The sequence below is a fragment of the Mercenaria mercenaria genome, chromosome 5, assembly GCF_021730395.1.
Source record: "Mercenaria mercenaria strain notata chromosome 5, MADL_Memer_1, whole genome shotgun sequence".
NCBI classification, from domain to species: Eukaryota; Metazoa; Mollusca; class Bivalvia; order Venerida; family Veneridae; genus Mercenaria; species Mercenaria mercenaria.
Genome location: NC_069365.1, coordinates 27,380,909 through 27,397,991, shown reverse-complemented (window position 1 = coordinate 27,397,991; position 17,083 = coordinate 27,380,909). Strand labels below are relative to the sequence as shown.

The 17,083-nt window shown below is 34.4% G+C and overlaps 1 protein-coding gene across 1 annotated transcript in view; it reads right to left on the bottom strand.

Moving 5' to 3' along the window:
- The window catches only part of LOC123558235 (uncharacterized), a 38,857-nt gene extending 27,499 nt beyond the window's left edge, over positions 1–11,358 (bottom strand). Inside the window, exons 1-2 of the mRNA XM_053543014.1 lie at positions 11,035–11,358; positions 4,390–4,518 (exon numbers count right to left, since the gene is read on the bottom strand). Coding sequence (XP_053398989.1) covers positions 4,390–4,518; positions 11,035–11,193 — 288 coding nt within the window. The 5' untranslated portion in view covers positions 11,194–11,358. The remainder of the gene's footprint in view (positions 1–4,389; positions 4,519–11,034) is intronic.
- Between the last annotated feature and the right edge of the window lie 5,725 nt (positions 11,359–17,083).

Below are 17,083 nucleotides of genomic sequence, written 5' to 3'. Positions count from 1 at the left end.
TCGACTTTTCTCAGTGCTCGACTCAGAATTAGAGCTTTGCCAATAAAAGGGGCTTTACTCAATCAAATATAAAATCAGAGTTTTGGGATTGTTTCTTCTCGTGTAGCCTTTGACAGTAAATAATATTTTAAATTTCTAGTCAATAGCTTTGAAAGTAACAGAGATACTGGACCTTATATAAAACTTTAACCAAAAAAATCTAAGTTAAAAAGGGGCATAACTCTGTCAAAATTCAATCAAAGTTATGGGGATTGTTCCTCCTGGTGTGGACCTTGATAGTAAATAACTCTTTTGAGTTTCAAGTCAAAAGCTTTGATAGTAACAGAGATATTTGATTTTATCAAAAACTTTAACCAACGGCGATACCAATAGCGACAGTGGTGCCCGAGCGAGTGCAATAGCTCTACTTTTTCTTCGAAGAGTCAAGCTTAAAATTGAGAAGTTGGCTTAAGATAATCAGGGTAAAGTGGCTGTTCAACCCAGCACAAATTATATTGAAATTTGACCAAGCCATGTTTTAATCATTAAAATAGTTTGAAAATCCTGGAAAGGGTCTTCCAAAGAATATTTCTGTAAAATACTTTTTTTAATTCAACCAGCATTTCATGTGATTTTATTTGAACATTTACCTATTTTAGGTCTACTGGCCAGCAGTTTCCATCAAGGATTTAGATGCTCACTAACATATTTTTGGTAAAGTCCACCCTGTGGCCAGATATTTTATAAATAGGATTAATTCTAAAAATTCCAGAATAGAGTCACCATAAAATTAATTCAGAATCAGGCCGTATGCGGCAAGGTACTTTAAGTTTCTGCTTTATACAAACACGGGGAGCACAATTTTTACAAATCAGAATAACATAAATAAAGGAAAATTTGAACATGTCCCCTAAAAGTCGACCTTTTTTCAAGATTGTAAACAATCTGATATTCTTGACAGAGCATTACATAAGAATATTTCTGTAAAAACACTTGAAAATCAGACTAGAAGTTAAAAAGTTCTTTGAAAACATCTCCATTTTAAGTTCTAATTGTCCAGTTTCACCTCTTTATATAAAATGGTTTCTGGGCTGAAGTTCATTGAATAAAAGCATGGACGGAAAGCGAGTGATCACACCAAAGACAATTACCCCCATTTAATTTAAGTGCCGTTAGCCACAGCTATATCTATGTATTGATGAACAATTTTATCAATCATCTAAAAGTCACTGCGACATTAATCTTAAACCTACTACCCAAACAAGGCATTCTGAAAGACAGCTGAATACCCCACCGCTGTTATGGATAGTGAAAGGGTTGATGGTATTGGGTTGAAGCATTTTATAGTTTATGACATCAATGAATTTGAAAATCCTTCAAGGGGTTTAGAGTTACAGAGCAAATTGGAAGGCTCAAACCTTTAAACCAGAATGTGACCTTGACCTTGAGCCAACATGGCTGACTCATGAGTTCTGCACCTTGTCTTGATGAGGTGATCATTTGACCAAAGTTTCATGAACATCCTTCAAGGGATTTAGGAGATACAGAGCAAATACAAACTGGACGGCTCAAACGTTTGACTACAGTTGTGACCTTGACCTTGACCTTGAGTTCTGCACATTGTCTTGATGAGGTGATTATTTGACCAAAGTTTCATGAAAATCATTCAAGGGGATTAGGAGATACAGAGCGGACACAGTGTTACGTATAGACGGACACCATTCCTAAAAACCCTCACCACTCTTGGCAGGTGATTAAATACAGGAGATGCCACCTAGTGACTACTAGGGTACTGATAAGAAAATACTCTCTAACCTACACATTTTGCAATCTTCATGTGTTGGCTGAAACAGACTAAAGTAACTGGAAACCAAATGGAAGGAAAAGGCAGACATGAGCAAAACATCAACCCCCTCTTAGAATGGGGGTATAAATATAGGCACAACTATGACAACAGTATCCTTATACATAAAACTCTCTGTCAACTCTCTTCGGACATGAACACTGGTGTGAAATTTTCACATATGGAACACCTGTTTTCTCCATGAGACTTTACTTTCTAGATAAATTACCTCAACAGTCAGTTTAAATTAATAAAATCCTTGTGTAAACACTTAAGACAGTGTATCTGTCCAAGCTCATTTTACATGGTTAGCTATCGAGCATAGTAACCGATGCTCGTTTTATAAAATCATCCTAGCAGTTTAGAAGGTTTTAGGCTGACATACATTTACGCTATTTGACCTTTGAGATCCACCTGTGATCTTAATCCTTACCCAATAAGTTGACATCTTGACAAGGTGAATAATAAAATTCAGTTTGATGAAAATCTCTTTTCAAAGCAGTTAGAAGATACCCAAGTCTATTTGACCTCCAAAATGACCTTGAACATAGTGACCTGGGTTTTGTGTTGTGTGTCGTCTTCACAAGGTAAACAATTCACATTACTAACTTCTATGGAAAATCTTCCCAGTGTTTTAGAGAAAATGGACAGACAGGAAAAGCTCTCTGTGACCTTGGCCTTTAGCCTTGTGACTGGGTAGTGCACACTACACCACCTTAATGAGGTAAATAACTAATGCCAGTTTTACGAAAATCTCTATCAACCCATATGCATGACCCTAGCATAACCACTATAAATTTTTTATCTGGAGGTATAAGATTTAATAGCAGTAAACAATAATGAAAAGTCTAAATATTTTTTCAGTCAAAAAACAGTAACAAAAGCTTGCAGAGGACAGCAACTATCAACGTCAAAGTCATTAATACTAACATAAAATACCAGTTAAGGGGCATAACTTTGTAAAAAAAAAGCAAAAACGCATGGCACATCAGTATTGCAGTGAAAATATGTGTAACATTTCAAACCATTCCCACAAGCGGATACCAAGACACCAGCGATCATACAAAAATTAAACCAAAAATTGCAAAGTCAAACACAACCAAAAGGAGGATTAAGATGCCAAACAGAGTTTTGAAAACTATGCACTGCATGTCAGGTTATCAGCGAACAGGTGCTTAGTTTCAGTCCATTCCCACAAGTGGTTACCAAGATGCTAGCCTACATACAAAAATATCAAATCTGGACATGGACAAACTGGCAAGTGCAATAGCTCTCCATAATTTTTTCAAAAAGTCAAGCTATGGACAGACGTTATAGCACCTTTGAATTCGGCAATTGAGGTGTTGTGTAAATATTGTCTCATCACTGCTTTATCCCAAAATATTTCTTTTGACAGGTTCAAATGCCTGGCAGGTATAACGTGCAAATTTGCTGCCAATTTCCTTAAGGCCAAGAAACTAAAACTTTTAACACTTGCAACAAATATTTAACTCCTTAAACTTAGGTAAAAAAAAAAAAAAAACTTTACGCAGCATGGAAGATTTGACAAAAAATCTTTCTAAATTGCAACTAATGCACACTAACTGTACCCACAAAATAAAATTCTCAAAGCTATCATCAGTCTTGAGGAAGGGTCAATTCTTATACAAAATAGTTCAGTCTGAAGCAGTCCCTTTCAATGAAAGAATATAAGAAATCTTTTCTGTAACCATGTGTACCACATACAAATCTTTTTGAAAATTAAGGACCCAAATGACTGGAATTAGAATGAGCGCTTTTATGGCTCCTTTACTGTTGCCTTCTGCTCAGTGTCAGTCTAATGTCTTACATTTCTGTCGTAACAAGCATGCATCACTACACAACATATAAGCAGAAATGATTGATTCATCAGTTTGTACAGTAATTAATAATCCAAGTCTTTCACAAGTTCTTCTCCACAAGTTAAATCCATATGAATGTAATAACTTTCTGAACAACTGTTCTTTTTTCTGATGTCTTGGCAGTTTCCCTTCTAGAGCAAATAAACCTTTCTCGCCGTATGTTAATCCATGTAAATCCATAGCATGTTAATCCAGTATATCAGCATAATAAATGTCAGCTGAAAGTAAACTTTACACAACAACAATGTCCAATTCCTCAATACACCCAAGTGTAGATTTTTCAAAAAGATTTGCAGTTACAGAAACAATATGACTATTTATATATAAACTTTGTTCACTTGGCAACATTCTAAAATAATCGTAAATCCCAAGCACGACTTACTGACACAATCATCAATCTTGCAAGGGTAAAAATGTCTTTTAGAATTATCCAAATCAAGGACAAACTTTATATAATTTACATACTGTTTTTATTAAGCTAAAAAGAAGAAAGTTATTATTGCATACTAAACTCATAAAGTATTACATAATTACATGTATTTACAAACTTCTGAAAATTTGTTTACATTTATAAAAATCTGTATACGTTTTAGTTTCATGTTTGCATGTAACAAATAATTTAGAAAATTTATTTTAACAGGAATTTTGAATTCAAGATTAGAAAAGAACTTTATACTTAATCCACACCTGCTCAAATACTGAGGTAAATGTCTGAACGATGTTCTTTGAGAACAGTGATTTGTAACTGGTTTTCTCTAAATTCTTCATTATTGAGTCCATTAAATACAACGCAGGCAGCTTTTTCTCTCGTTTACACTGTGAATATAAAACAGAGTTAACACACATGCAAAATATGACATAAAATTCCTCAGATCTGCTGCGCCCACTTCCAGTGCTTCAGAATATGTCTGCTGGCCCACATTCACTAGTCACTACTAGTATGTCCATGGAGATTTTGTTCTACATCAACACCACATGTTACCTCATAAGGTAATGCCATGCTGTTATCTGATAGGAAAAACAAGTCATATTTCGCTTACATCAAAATTATACAATTCAATAAAAATATACAACTATTACTGCAATAAAACCTACCTTATGCTACTTCTGTCCACAATGAGAACTATCACTGTTCATTAAAACAAAACTTTACCTTTGCAGGATACACCACTTACCTGCCCCGCAAGTTCTTTAACTTAAATGTTAAACACACCATTCCCTCCTAGACTGCTTTTCACAAGATTTAAATTTTGTGGTAGTATAGTCTGTAGAAATTGCATTCGAACAAAGTAAGTCGACTCTTTTTCAATGCTTTAAGCAGACAACTGTTTTATCTTCGTACTTACCTATATACTTACCAACCAGCAGATAGTCTGTTAGCACCCAACGTCCAATCTAAACTGAAGTTCTCGTCTTAATGTAAAATTACCAATGCTATGCATAAAATTATGTCAGTGCAGATCTGATAAGTCTTTGCAGTCACATGTAACAGGTCAACAACCGATTGTCCTTGTAGTTACTTGCAATTAGCACAGTGTTGTGATCCAATGATGCCAACTGTGATGCCTTTAACCTACTAACTCAGCCCTCATTAAATTCGGATTAAAGATTATTCAACAGCTGAATACGTCACATCAGGTGTTAGCGTCTCGAAAAAATTCAGAAAACATGACATAATTTCATGTTGTTTTTTTGTCTGTATTCTATAGGCCTGAAAAACCTTAATCAAGAATGCCCAACATATTTTTCTGTACCCATGTACACAGTCGGGCAGCAGTTTTTTTTCCAGAATAACAAAGACTATTTCCCCTTTCAACAGTTACAAAATATATTAATAATTTTGTGTTGACCCAATTTGCTTCTTATTCCTAAAATCTGTATCATCCTTAAATTTCATTCACAAGGAATGTTTTATTAATCATGCACCAGTGTAACAATTCCTAGAGACCAGAACAATTTCTAACAAACTATCTGTTAAGACACTCAATACTACTTGTTATCAATGGTTTCAAGGGCCTTTGGCGGGGAACTTTTCATGTAGAAAATTAAGTTCAAAATGAGGGAAAACAAAATGAAGGTGTTTAATGACATTCTAGGTATTGTCTTTCTGTTAAAATTCCTCCATTTATAAGAATTTCTGACAAGGCTTTAACTTAAGCGAAATGACTAAATTCACTGTGAATTGAAACAATTATTTTATAATTCATTTACGGATATGCCTGAAATTTTGCACAAAATTCTAAACAGTGAATATTTTGTGAAGAAAATGTTATTTTTGAATGACCCTCTTATCTGGAGTGGTTAATTTTGCTGACTTTAATGATCATGTATCAGTTTTATGACTGATGCAATATGCAAGTGCTGAAGAAATTGATACATATTGTAATTCAAACTCCAACACCGTGTTACTTCCCCTTATCAGTACAGCAGACTGCCATCACATATATAATAACCGGGCAGAATTCAAGCCAGCCTAATTTATTGTACAAGGTTTATATCTCAGTAGTTAAATATATTTAGCCTGCAATACTAGAAAAAAATAAAAAATAAAGTTATACTAAATTTACTACTTTTACTGGCACTGCGAGCACATCTGTTGAAAATGTAAACAAAGATATTTTGAGCAGTCATTGCTTATAGCTAATCATAATCAGCTGGAATACTTTCATGTTTTCATTCTTTGTGGCCTAAATGTCAATTTGCCTGTAGATAATGGTAAGAATTTGAATTCTGATGTACCAGTGTTGCTTAGCATGTCATCATTTTACAATCACACAGTTTTATCACTGTCATATGATTTGCTTGGAAGAATGGATGATTGCTCGACAATGTTCCTGCGTGGAGGTTAATTATGATATTATTATGATATAATGTAGAAATTAATTAGAATACAACTAATGCATTGTATCAGTTATACTGTTGATTTCCTGGTAGCAAAATATTAAAGACATGGAGCTAACATACTTGATATGTTTTATTTATAGTTGCTGAAAAATTTGGGCAGTTGAAGTAGATGAACTGGCATTGGATTGATTTAGCGATCTTTCTCTGTGCAGTAAAGGTTTTTTCAATCAAGACTCTTCTTGTGGCTGCGATCAGTCAATATCATTTATTTGCATGTGTGTCATGCTTCTGAGATACCAAATGAACATTTTCCTTAACATCTGTCACGTTTTTTTATAGATTTTACTATGGAAAGAAGTGTTACTAGTCCTGCTAGATGGAAAGAATTTATGACTCATGTAGGCTTCCTTGGAAGCTTAAAGCTACTTTCCATGGAATCGCAAGCAATCTTAACATTTGTCTATATTTTCTTTATGATTTCAGACTATGCAAATAGCAATTATTTTATTTAAATTCCATTTTGTTACTTTGTAATCGCTCTTTTTCCTTGGAGTACCGAAACCTATTTTTAGAACATGAAATTGAAAGTAGACTATTCTTTCCGGAATTTCCAGTATGTCAGAAAAAAAAAACCTGGATGTAAACAATCAACATAAGCGACTTCGAGCAGTAGTTCAGAGATTTCATTAAGAAAAATTGACTGTAACATGTATGTCTTGGTTTACGTAGCTACAATTAGTTTTCCATATTGTGTGAAAAAGTCTGAAGAATGATACTGACACTGCTGAATGATGAATTATGTAGGCGCATGCGCCGAGATTAATGGTGCTATTTTTATAATTGCTTTGCTATTTTTATAACTGCTAAGTGTCGTTGCAGACAGTTAGTAGTTTACCAATGAAATCTTTGAAAGCACGCCGAATTTAACAATTATCAATGTTTCACTATTGAAACCAGAATTATTTGACAAGTAGAATTATTTTTTTCTATAACGAAATCTAATTAGACTGTGGAAAGCAACTTTAAGGCTGATTATGGCAAAATGACTGTTTCTTTATTACTTCCAAAAAAATCATCTCGAATAAACTTTACATCAAGTCCATTACAGTGCTCTTCTAAGTGCATATTATGGTAGTGCAGGAAGTGTACAATTTCAAAATTGGATACAAAATAAAACAAAATTACACGAATAGATATTTCAATTCACCCAAATTACACGATCAAATTTTGGGGGAATATCACAAGACAAATTAGAATTTCTGTATTATTGATGTCAGATTTTTCTATGCTCAGCTACTTCGCATTTCTTAAACTTGATGGGTGAATTTCAACGAAGGTTTAATTATGTTTATAATGTATATATTGCTCTTTACTCCTCCTTTTTCCAGTTCTCATATTCGGATTATTTTCTAATGTCCTCATCTTCAGGACCAGGACTCACACCGACTCAAACCGTTCATGTACCACTTTCAGTGTGAAAGTTCAATGTTATATAATTGAAACTGCATAAAAATAGCCTTCTTTGAGTTTCGTAAAAAAATTACGAGTCACTGCCACGAACCTGTAGCAAATTTCTCTAACCTCAGGTGACGAACAGCTGAGTGACCACTGCAGGATAATTTCATACAGCAGAAAGTACTATAGCTTCTATGAATTAAAATTGTATGGATATATATTTCAAAAAATGATTCACATGTAGTCAGTTGTATACTTCGCGCATACAAAGGGATAAACTTTTGTAACGCATTTACCAAGCGATTGTGCTAGTTTTAACTACCAGTGTCATTCAACTCCAGGTATAATCACTTCATACACAATTGATAACCATATATTTACCATGATCATGGCTTGAAGGCTGATGGAGCATTTAATTGGTCTGTCAAAAGAATTGGCAATTACAAATTTATTCCTAGATTATCATGTAACTTGTGCAACCTCAGATGCTTACCAGAGCAAAACTTAAATAAAATTTTAAACAAAGTTTCTGCAGCTTAATATTGGTTTTGTATGAAACTACTAGCGGTAATAACAAAATTTTCTGTCAATGAAAACTTTACACCAAGACATATTTAATAATATAGCAATAAATTTGTAATAGCATCTTCTTGAGATATTTTTCATATATTTCGTAAGAAACCTTGTCTTCGTATGAGTATTGCCATGATCGATACACTAGATTTCTGGATGCAAGGTTGGTATTCTACAAAATCCCTTAACCGTTATAACGGGTACTAGGTAGTGTTTTTTCATTGTGGGTTTCCCATACCTATTCAACCTGCTTCTACAAGTCTGAAAACTTAATTCAGTCAAAAAATGTTTCACAAAACAAATATCAGAAAAGTTTTGAGTAAGTCTTCAAATTTGTAGAGAACACTCAAATAGGATGTTGGACAGCACTGAGATATAGTAATGGTATCTTTGTTCTCGAGCTCTCATCAACAGATGGCAAATACTCTAAGTTCTTCCTTTCGTATGTACTCCAGTCTGACTTCAGGCAGTAATTTATTACTTTCACTTCTTTTGTTCTTTCTTTAATGTAACTCATTTCCAGAGTTATGTCATAGTATAGGGACTTTTTCATAACATTCAAATGGGATATCACATTTTCTATTATAAAGGTTCATTCATCATGTAGAGGAAATAAGATTTTTCAACACACTAAATTATTGATGTTTGGCAGGTCACTTATGTATATGCACTGTTGTTTTTTTAAAACCCCTAATTATATATAACACCAGCATACATGTGAACCTACATGAAATTGAATAAAATTATGATTTTCAGCATTAATTTTGTTTTCACAATTTCCTTTGACCATGAGAAATGCAAATAATTAATTTCAAGTCAGAATTCAATTATAGTATTAGCCATTGAAAGTTACTTTTTGTTGACATTTCGCAGAGTAATATGAAATTAAGGGATTGACAAAGAGTTTAGAGTTGCGAACAAAAAGTCAAACTCTATTTTTATTTATTTAGATGCTCCTGCTAAATTTTTTATTTTTTATTACTCAGATTCTGGGCAGAAAAATGTTGACAGGAGGGGAAAGAAAGCAGTAAAACCACAGACGATAAGTGATCAAAAGCTTTATCAGATTGACTCCTATGTTCGACAGTACTTCGTTGCTCCTTGGGTCACCTCAATATACCTCTTCCCATGTCATATTTGAGACACCGTAAAATTTTTTAATGCTTTCATCTTCTAGGTCTTTACAGAACTTGTGTTTCATTGTTTAATTGTCGATATACCGGATTTCTCTTTTTCATTGCATATTGTAAATGGTTCAAAGATAATCTTAAATTTCACACAATTGTCTACATATGGAAGACGCTTTCATTTGAGAGGAAATCGTGTCTATTTGACACACTGACAAATATTGGAGTTGTCATCATCAGAACTAAGCAAAACATCAATCATTTGTTCTTAAATTTTTTTTTTAATTTTTGAAATTTCATTTTTTTTTTTAAATGACAGAAAATAGGACAGGAGGGTCTGAGTAACGAAAAATAAACAAACTCTGGCCTAATCCATAGCTTCATTTTAATTGAATATATTAAATTTTTAGGGCCAGGCTGGACCAGTTTTACTTTTACAACTTCCATTTGTCAAGAACTGATTTCTACTTTTGTTCAAAAGCTCATATGAGCTTATGTTTGTACTTGTTTGCTACCTTGCCGACTCTAAATAAGTATTATGTTCACCAGTGGATTTATCAAGCCATGGAACTGGAGTGTGTATGAAAGCATTGTTGATAATATACCACCATGCAATTAAGATCTGCCAACCTGACAAATGAGGGTGCACTAATAAATGTCATCAGTCAAAATTTGCATATTTACACAAGATCAAAACTGAAAGCTGAAGGGGAGAAAATCTTCGTCATTTCAATTTTCAATCTCAGAAGCTTTTTAACTTGGGCAAATGTCATTTTAAAATATACTGGAAAATGGTTGACGATTGCCAATGGAAAAACTACAGAGCAGAATTATTTATTTAAAGTGCTAAATTATTCAGAACATCTTCCCACTAAATCTTTTATACGTGCATCTTATATATTGAAACTTGTTTTGATATTCATTCACCTCAAATATGTTCTAAAATCCTCAATGAGCTCATGTAGGATCACATGTATGCACTATCCTTCAGTCACAATGTAAATGAGCACAGTATTTCAACCAAGTGCAGTGTGCAATTCTCTCAACTTTATTGTAGATTTTTTACAATACAAATGAATAAAAACAGTTCTAATTTACAAATTTTAATGAAAGGTTTCATAACAAATATTAGCAAAAGATTAAATATTCTAAATGGAAATTATGAAACATTGATATGAAAACCATTAAACTATCATTTCCCTTGTGGAGCCTCAGACTGTGTATTGATCACGTGACACCAGCACCTCGTGACCAAGGTGAACGACACATTTTCAATGTAAAATCGATAATAAATTATATGACAATAATAGATCTTTCAAAACTAAAATTAAACCTTGTTGATGTGATCTTCAATAACTTTAACAATCTCCGGCGCATGCTGTTCATGGTCTTCTGCCAGCATCGTCAACATATTGATCAACGGCTTGCTGTTGAAATTCAGATCCGCCAAGGACGTTTTGTATTCGTCCACAACTTCCTCCGATAGAGCCATTTCGTTCCTTTAAAGCGGCTTGAATACAAGTGTCAAATAAAACGTTAATATGTCATTTTAACTCAAAGACAATCCAAAAAATTGAGTTTTTCTACATCAATTTCCTCGTATCCGTTTCTGTTTTCCCATCATGGCGCTGATGACGTATTTTCGCAATGTGTCTGAAGTTTCTATTGGTGGGATGAAAATTAACCAATGAGTGAAGATTTTACATAAATGACATCATTGGTGTATATGAAGCGAAAAGTGCACTTGTGCTAAACTGCTAAATATTTAATTTTTATATACATGATGTGTTATATGGTACTGATAACGTTATATGTCTAAAGTAAGAATGATCATAATAATTTTAATTTATTGAACTGTCGCAATTTATTGTAGATCTATGATTAATGTATTTCAATGCTGTATCTGCTAAAAGGTAAAAGGTAAAAGTACCTTTACCTATACTTAATGTATTTCAATGCTCTATCTGCTAAAATCTCATGTTGGCTTGTCTCTGCCTTTTCAAGTAAAAAATATACATCTTAGTAGTACATGGCCCGCTTAAGGTAATTCATATTGAAAGAGGAAGGAAAATATGGTATATTTATAACAGATTGCTTACTTATTTCGGGTATTATCACTCCTGTCATCGTCGATATTTTGTAGTAATAACTTATTTATCGTATTAGCATTGTGTATTCAATGTTTCATTAATTTATATGTCACGGGGTTTGTCTGTTTCCATATGTTACGATGTTAATCCATACTTATTTTATTAATGCAACGTCTTTAATGGTTAATTCAATGAAGAAAATATGTATAATTTAAATCGGTTCGTACTCCCGACCTTAGCGACATGGTTTGTTCTTTATATATGCTTCTAGTTCAATTATGTCCGGGTTGTGTTCAGTACGTTTTTCCCTTTTATTTAGCACGTTATTTTAATTCAATAAATATTTAATTAGCACCCGACTGCGCGTTTGTTTATTCCTATCAAGCGAATTCTTTATTTTATTATTTTTCCACCATATATCACGTTTTCATTGGTGCACGTTTTTGTTTGGTACTTGTTCTTTTTATTGGGTATATCTCTCAACTCTAAAATAGGAACCGCGAAATGTAGCGTCACTTAGTTCTTAGTTGTTCAGAGTGTCACACTGACGTTTTAAGATGACAGGTTTATCATCCTTTAATGTCTAACTCTTTACAGGGACGTAGACATTTTCGACGGGCTCAGCGCTATTTTCTTTATCACCGAAATGAAATATTAGGATTGAGCAGAAACACTTAACATTTAGAGGTTATTATACAGGGCTGGTGTGCCTTAGGGCGACATTGCCATACTAGGGGAGTTATTGGCCCGAGGGCAAATACCGGTCTTGTATGTCAATAGAAAAGGTTGTTCTGCTCTTATATTGATTTTTCAGTTGCCTTTGATAACATATGGCGGGTAGGTCTCTGGGGAAAACTACTTAAGACTGGGATTAATGGTAAACATTTTCAGATCATCTACAATATGTACAAAGATATTAAGTCATGTGTATCTGTCAATAACAACATTTCTCCATTTTTCAAAAGCTTCTGCGGGGTCAGACAAGGGGAAAATCTTTCCCCTATCTTATTTTCTATCTATCTTAATGATCTGGAAGAGTATTTAGCTTAAAAAAAAAAACAGGGTATTGATATTGAGAAAATCGATGACAATATAATATCTTATTTAAAATTGTTTGTGTTGTTATACGCAGATGACACTGTAATAATTAGTGAAAATCAAGATACATTTCAAAGTCTATTTAATGATTTTAACGGTTACTGTGACCAGTGGAAAATGACCATAAACGTGAATAAAACAAAAATAATTGTTTTCGGAACTAATAAACCAGACAAATATAAATTCTTTATCAACGGTAAACTTGTAGAAACGGTTAAAGAGTATAAATACCTGGGTACTTTGTTTTCGTCATCTGGTAGTTTTTCTAAATGCTCGAAAATTGATTGCAAGCCAGGCAAATAAAGCCATGCACATCCTTTACACTAGAATTTATAACTTGGATTTGCCACTAGACATTCAGTTGAAGCTTTTTGACCAAACAATTTTACCAATCCTTACATATAACTGCGAAATTTGGGGTTTTGAAAATCTGGATTTGATCGAAAAAAATCATAATGGTTTTCTTAGGAAAATTACAAAAAGTAAAAAGAGCACGCCACTCTATATGTTGTACGGGGAGTTGGGTCGGTATCCACTCGAGATTATTGTCAAAACAAGAATGATTGGCTTCTGGTGCAAACTACTGACAGGTAGTTCCGATAAAATTTCTCGAATATGCTTTGAAAATATGCTACATTCTACTATTAACTACAAATTGTTAAATTGTATCAAAAATATTTTAAATCAAACTGGTAAAACGTATATTTGGACGCACCAAGGAACAATAAATTTGACTCATACGGAAAAAAGTGTTAAAAGAACACCAGTTTATTCAGAAATGGCACGGGCAACTTGCAAATTCTTCAAAAGGTATTAACTATAGACTATTTAAAAGTGAAATTAAATTTGAACCATATTTAAGTATACTGCCAGACAACCTCCGTTACTCAATTTTTCATTTTAGGACGGGAAATCAAAGGTTCCCTGTAGAAACGGGACGGTGGCGTAACTCAAACCTCCCATATGAAGCCCGTAAATGTAATTTGTGCAGTCTGAATGAAGTTGGCGATGAGTTTCACTACCTCTTTGTATGCCATTTTTTTTTTGCATCCAAAGAAAACATTTTATACCAATTTATTACAATAAGAGGCCGAATACTTTGAAATTTAAGGACTTGCTTTCAACAGGACACTTACATCTCCTTAGAAATATAGCACTATTTGTACGTTGTATTATGCAACATTTTAAAATGCAAGTTAGATAGAATAGAAAAATGGAAGTGTATTTATTTTTAACTCACCCGAACATGTGTATGTAATCCAAAGTAAGAATATCGTCTTCAAAGAATTAGCATTTTTCACTTCATAAATCATTCACATGAAATAAAGTCCCTTTTTTGTTTCGCTACAATTTTACTATATTGTTTTGAAATTATGTTCACAGAAACACTTGACACACTTTTTGTTCTATTCTAATCACTATCGAGAATGTCATTCATAAAACCCGCAGTAAGCGAGATTTTCGTGCAAAAGTACTATCGTAGTACGGTTGTAGATTTTTTCCCACAATAACTGACCGTATTTTGGCATGGTCCATTAAATCCTGTCCGTGCATGTGTATTCAATATTGCTGTGTATACCTGTATTTTAGTGAGACTGACACTTATTTTTCTTTTACCTTTCTCTTAACTTAACTTTTTTGACATATGTAATTATCTGTAATTTTAAGGCGATTAGGATGTATTTATTTGCAAGATAATTCCATCTATATGTAAACATTAACAATATGCTTTGTTGATGACAAAATAACTTTCCCCATGTTCAAAACAGAAAATTATCTTATTGTGTTATTGCTAACAAAAACCCACACTTTATTTACTTTATTCAGTCATATTGTTACACTATGTGACCTGACTTAAATAAAAGTAATTGTTGTTGTTGTTGTTGTTGTTGTTAAAATATCGTCTTAAGACACACCAGCACTGTTTTATAACCTTTTATTGCATATGTTCCACTGTTAACATGAAAACAAGATTAAAATAATCTAATGTTGCACAGCGTCATTGAATGTTCATGAAATGCAGAGAAAAGTTAACGTTGTCTGATGACCCTGACGTAATACCTATCAAACATTTGTTATAAATTCAATCCACAACGGCTCCGGAGAAACTGGAGCGTATCATTAACAAGCATCTTCGCAAATGGCTTGGTCCTCCACCAAGGTTCTCCAGCATTGGATTCTATAGCTCATCAGCCAAACTACAACTTCCTCTGACATCCGTGACTGAAGAGTACAAAGTGAGCAAGGCAGTGCTTATAATGAACTTGAAGCCTTTCTTCAGATACGCAGGCAGATATTATAACTGCATTTAATAATACATCACGCTATCTGGACGATATTCTTAATATGGATAATCCGTTTTTTGGTCAATTGGTGGGTACTATTTATCCTAGGGAGCTTCAGTTAATAAAAACTAACAATTCGGATATTGATGCTTCATTTTTAGATTTACATCTCTCTATTTATGACAATATTATACATACCAAAATTTATGACAAGAGGGATGATTTTAATTTTAGTATTGTAAGTTTTCCCATTTGGATGGGGATGTACCTCAGCCTACATCTTACGGGGTATATATTTCTCAATTAATTCGATTTGCCAGAGCGTGTAGTCATGTCAAGCATTTCAATGAACGTAATCGATATATTACAAGTAAACTTCTTCAGCAAGGCTACCGTAATTACAAATTGCGTAAATATTTTGCTAAATTTTATTATCGTAATTCTGATTTAGTTTAAATATTCAATAGTAATTTAAAGACACTTCTGCGAGAAGGTATTTCTAAACCCGTTTTTTATGGGGATGTGGTTTACAAACTTCGTAAGATCTTGGGTCATGGTAATTTTCCAAATGTATTTGGTAAAATTTTAAAACGTTTTATTAAAAGAGGTTACGACCCAACTGTTTTGAGACATACCGCATGTTTAGTGTTCAATCCGTTTACGGTTGGACACTACGCTTTCATCTTTGATTGTGTCTGACGGAAGAGGGGGATGACTCTATGATAAGCAGTTTTTAAATCCTACCAGGACTGAACTGTTTTGATATCTGTCTTCTGGCCTGTTTCGTCGGGCCCTTAAGGGTGTTTCTCTTGTTGCTCTGTCTTCTGAAAAGGCATTGAGTACATACGTTTTTGGTTTTAAAGGTTTGCTTTTTATATATTTATACACGAGCATTTTTGTGTTTTACATGCCATGCCTTTTTGTTTCCATTACGTATGTTAGAGATTCACCTGGAGGGGATTACTTTTATTTACACTGTCCCGTGTCTTTGGAACATGGTGGGGGTAAGAGTGAGGTTGGGTGCGCACCATAAACCGGTTTAAGCTCCCCAGTGGTGTTTTTGCCACTGACCGTTCCAAGGCAGTGCCCCACTGTGTCCCTTTGTTTGTTCGTTTTGTCCTAAAGTGTTGGCTTTGTGTGTGCGCGTGTATGTGTGTATGTTTGTGTTTGTGGTGTATTTGGTTTTCTGTGTGTGCGCGTGTATGTGTGTGTGTGTGCGGGTGGTGTGCACGTCTGCGTGCTGTAGGTTTCGTTTTGGGGAGGCTGCGTTTTTGGTGCGTGGCATTCCCTGTTTGATATTTGTCTTTGTTTTTTTTTTTGAAGGACTCCAGAGATGAGAAGGTGTGGATGGCAGGTGTACAGGTCAAGACAGGGAAGAAATGGTCAGCCAGCAAGTTGAAAGCAGGTTGAGGCATAAGGAGATTGTGGGTTCAGTGTACAACGGACGCGAAGGACTGGGTACAAGAAGCAGCTGCTTCTGGAATGGTGCCAGTGCTGCTGAGAGGAGAAACCTCGTACAAAAGGAGATCAGGACAGTGGAAAAAGATCAGAGGAAAACAAAGGCAGTGGAAATGGGCTGCCAGGGAGCCTGGACCAGATGGGAAACTGACGACAGAAATCTCACTTGGGCAGAGATTTGGAGATACCCACCATACCGGCTCAGTTTTATTAGGGGCAGTATATGACACCCTCCCATCACCAGTCAACCTCTATCGGTGGAATCTCAACGACAGACCAGACTGCACTCTATGTGGAAAGCGAGGAACCCTTGAACATGTTCTATCTTCATGCCAAGTGGCACTCACACAAGGGAGATATACATGGAGGCACAACCAGGTTCTCAGGGAGTTTGCCGATACACTTGAGAAGGAGCGTAAAGCCAGACTAAAGAGGAAGGGAGTGGCAATAC